General features: G+C 46.7%; 1 protein-coding gene across 1 annotated transcript in view; it reads right to left on the bottom strand.

The window, feature by feature from the left end:
• LOC106810466 overlaps positions 1 to 1,279 on the bottom strand; it is a 4,076-nt gene extending 2,797 nt beyond the window's left edge. Inside the window, exon 1 of the mRNA XM_014813843.1 lies at positions 1,124 to 1,279. Within this exon, the coding sequence (XP_014669329.1) occupies positions 1,124 to 1,181 (58 nt within the window). The 5' untranslated portion in view covers positions 1,182 to 1,279. The remainder of the gene's footprint in view (positions 1 to 1,123) is intronic.
• Positions 1,280 to 3,410: the final 2,131 nt, after the last annotated feature.

Here is a 3,410-nt window from a genome sequence, read left to right as displayed (position 1 = left end):
TCTCTCTCTCTCTCTCTCTCTCTCTCTCTCTCTCTCTCTCTCTCTCTCTCTCTCTCTCTCTCTCTCTCTCTCTCTCTCTCTCTCTCTCTCTCTCTCTCTCCCTCTCTCTCACTCTTATTTCACATATAACGATATACTCGTCGAGGACTAACGAAAGCGCATATATGGACGACTAGCGTCATTGTCTCTGATGTGGAACATATTAGGTTATGCGGCAACAAACAAAGGCTCTGTGAATTGCCTCCAAGTCCTCAACTCAATTACCATCAGCCGATAACCTGAGTAGGCTGCCGACGTTGCACATGCGTCTCTTAGCTCGCGCTATGCGACATTTATGCACCTCGACGCGGGCGCAGCAAGCAAAATGTCAACAGATACACGATCCTCACGTGCCCCGCGGTGGGCGAATATTCATGAAAAGCACGGCGGCCACGTGAAACCCAAAACCAAAATACCTCGTCAGAAAATATGGCCTGTAATTACCGCGCACCAAAATTGCGCTCATGTTCTAAAGCTATACGTATAATACGGTTTGTAATAACTCTATCCAGCTTTCTGCTACTCTCATGTTCTAAAGCTATACGTACAATACGGTTTGTAATAACTCTATCCAGTTTCCTGCTACTCTCATGTTCTAAAGCTATACGTACAATACGGATTGCAATAACCATGCGTGATCCTGTGCGACGCACAAATTTTAAAACTATTTGTAAAATTCGCATTGCAATTACTATACCTGACCTCACAATGTCCCCGATGTGCTAAAGATATTCGTATAACGCGAATTGTAATCACCCCACCCCCTGATCTCGTAATGCCTTCGGTTTTCTAAAGCTATTGGTAAAATACGGATTGTAATGACCATACCTGATCTTGCAACGCGCAGGATGTACGAAAGATATTCGTATAACACGAATTGTAATCACCCCACCTGATCGCGTAATGCGTTCGATTTTCTAAAGCTATTGGTAAAATCCGGATTGTAATGAACATACCTGATCTCGCAATGCGCACGATGTACGAAAGATATTCGTATAACACGAATTGTAATCACCCCACCTGACCTCGTAATGCGTGCGGTTTTCTAAAGCTATGGGTAAAATACGGATTGTAATCACCATACCTGATCTCGTGGTTCGCACTGTGTTGTAGCCGCGGCCGCGGCAGACGAGCTGCAGCATGTTGGTCAGGTGTCGGCCGCAGAAGCGGCCCGTGCGTGCGTGCACCGCCGTCAGCTCTCCCGCCAGCACGCAGACGCTCAACGTAACCAAGGCGACTCTCATAGCCGGTGTGTTCATGATGCGTTGTTGTTACCGGTAGTGTAACGTCGTGGGCGACCGTCAGCGGGGATGCTCGCACGAACGCTCAGTGACGGAGACTACCGTATTATATATAGGCGCAAGGTCTGGCAGGCATATTCGCTGATTAGTTTAGCACCGGAATATACCGACTGTAAGTTGACGCTCGTTTCGCGTAAAGCCTGCGGGCCGCACGAAAAATTGCGCTGGCGCACTCGCTTCCTCTTGTTGTGCGGTGTCGACTCGTGTGAACGGTGGTTCCTATTATAGCTTGATTGTGAGCGCGGAGATACTCAAACTTCCGCCGAGCTGTCGATATCACAAGCCTGTTCTATTGTTGTACTTAATTATCACATTTGAAAACTTTTTTCCGTCTTTCGTCTTTGCGGCGAGACGGAGAGATGAACAACACACGTAATTGCAGGAATAATTCGTTAGAAATGACAATAAACACAAGGATGCTGCCGCGCGAGTCTGCTTTCACGACATGACGTCACGCGGAATTAGTTTTATTGATGAAAAACTGCGCAGGACTATGAGCGACCTGTCAGTTGTTTATCCGCGCTGTAGACGCGCGTAACAAACTGAGGCGAGGTGAGTGTTTAGAAAGAGAGAGAAATACATAAAATTAATGTGCCGTGGGTACCCTACACGGTAGGGCGCAGTACCCTCTTTTATGTGAGACCATTAGATAAAATATTTTTCACATTTATCTACTTCACAAATCCAAACTAACTCATCTGGTAAGATGTTGCGCATGCGCTAACACCGTTTCAGGTGTGTAGCACGGACTGAAGAAACGTAGCCATATTGTGTATACTGACTTGTATATGCAGCGGGCACATTACATGCAAGGTCTTCTCCCTATTTCTTAAGAGAAGTCTACTGATTGAATGTTGTCATACAAAGCTATGCTAGAATACCTCCTCTTCATTTTAAATGCATAATTTTCGCAATATATGTTTCTTCTCGGGAGATATTGCGCGTGTGCGAGTAGTATTTCAGGGGTGCAGTACGGACTGAAGAAAACTGCATATTATAGCTTGCTGAGAGAGAGAAAGAGAGAGAGAGAGAGAGAGAGAGAGAGAGAGAGAGAGAGTTTAGTTTTCCTCTAGGCTGCGGAATTCTCTAGTTATGCGAGTACGAACTAATTCGGCTGAACAACTTTATATATATAGACGAGTTGGTAACGATGTGACGTGCACTCTACTGAGATTTATCGAAATGTAACAACTATAGATAGGTAAGTGAATGCTGTTATCATAACTCTGTGTACTGTGTACGTTATCAACTTTAGATTACTGATTGACTTTGCTCTATGGTAAGATTTCAGCCTAACGCAGCAAAATACCACAAAATGGGCGCGCTTGTACACATACGAGTCGCATGATGTGATAACGGGGGTTCTTAAGCAAAAACGCAAGAGTTGTAAAACAAACAATGTTCAAATGTCGCTTTGCTTTTCCATTTTTTTAGAGTGAGACGAAAAGAATAATTATTATTTGCAAGCGTGTCACGCCGCGGAAACGTGTTTCTATACACGTAGGCTTATAGATTTTGCATTTCTTTTTGCGAAACATCTCTTATCTATCTCGCCACTTCGTGAAATGACAGCGTATACGTAGTCACGCCATCCACGCACGCACGCACATACGCATGCACACTTGTACCTCCGCGCGCACGCACGCACATTCACGCATGCCCGAACGCATGTCAGCACGCTTGCAGGCACGCACAGTTGCACCTACCCGCGCACGCTGGCACATTCACGCATGCCCGAACGCATGTAGGCACGCATGCAGGCACGCACGCACGCACGCACGCGCGCACCGTTGCACCTACCCGCGCACGCTGGCACATTCACGCATGCCCGAACGCATGTAGGCACGCATGCAGGCACGCACGCACGCACGCGCGTACATACGAACTCCAATACCCGCCACGGGTACACGCACGCGCACATGGGTTTAAAAAAAGCATAGGGGACTCGCGCATATACGCACACTCTATAAGCAGATCATTGCAGCTGATTTTTTAGTCGTAAATGCAGAAGATGTTTGATAAGAATAGTCCGCAGTTGGGGCTACGTGACCGAGCCGGGGTCGTGTATGG

Source organism: Priapulus caudatus, unplaced genomic scaffold (assembly GCF_000485595.1).
Source record: "Priapulus caudatus unplaced genomic scaffold, Priapulus_caudatus-5.0.1 Scaffold443, whole genome shotgun sequence".
Classification (NCBI taxonomy): Eukaryota; Metazoa; Priapulida; class Priapulimorpha; order Priapulimorphida; family Priapulidae; genus Priapulus; species Priapulus caudatus.
Note: the sequence above shows the minus strand (reverse complement) of the source record. Positions and strands in the feature narration are given on the sequence as shown.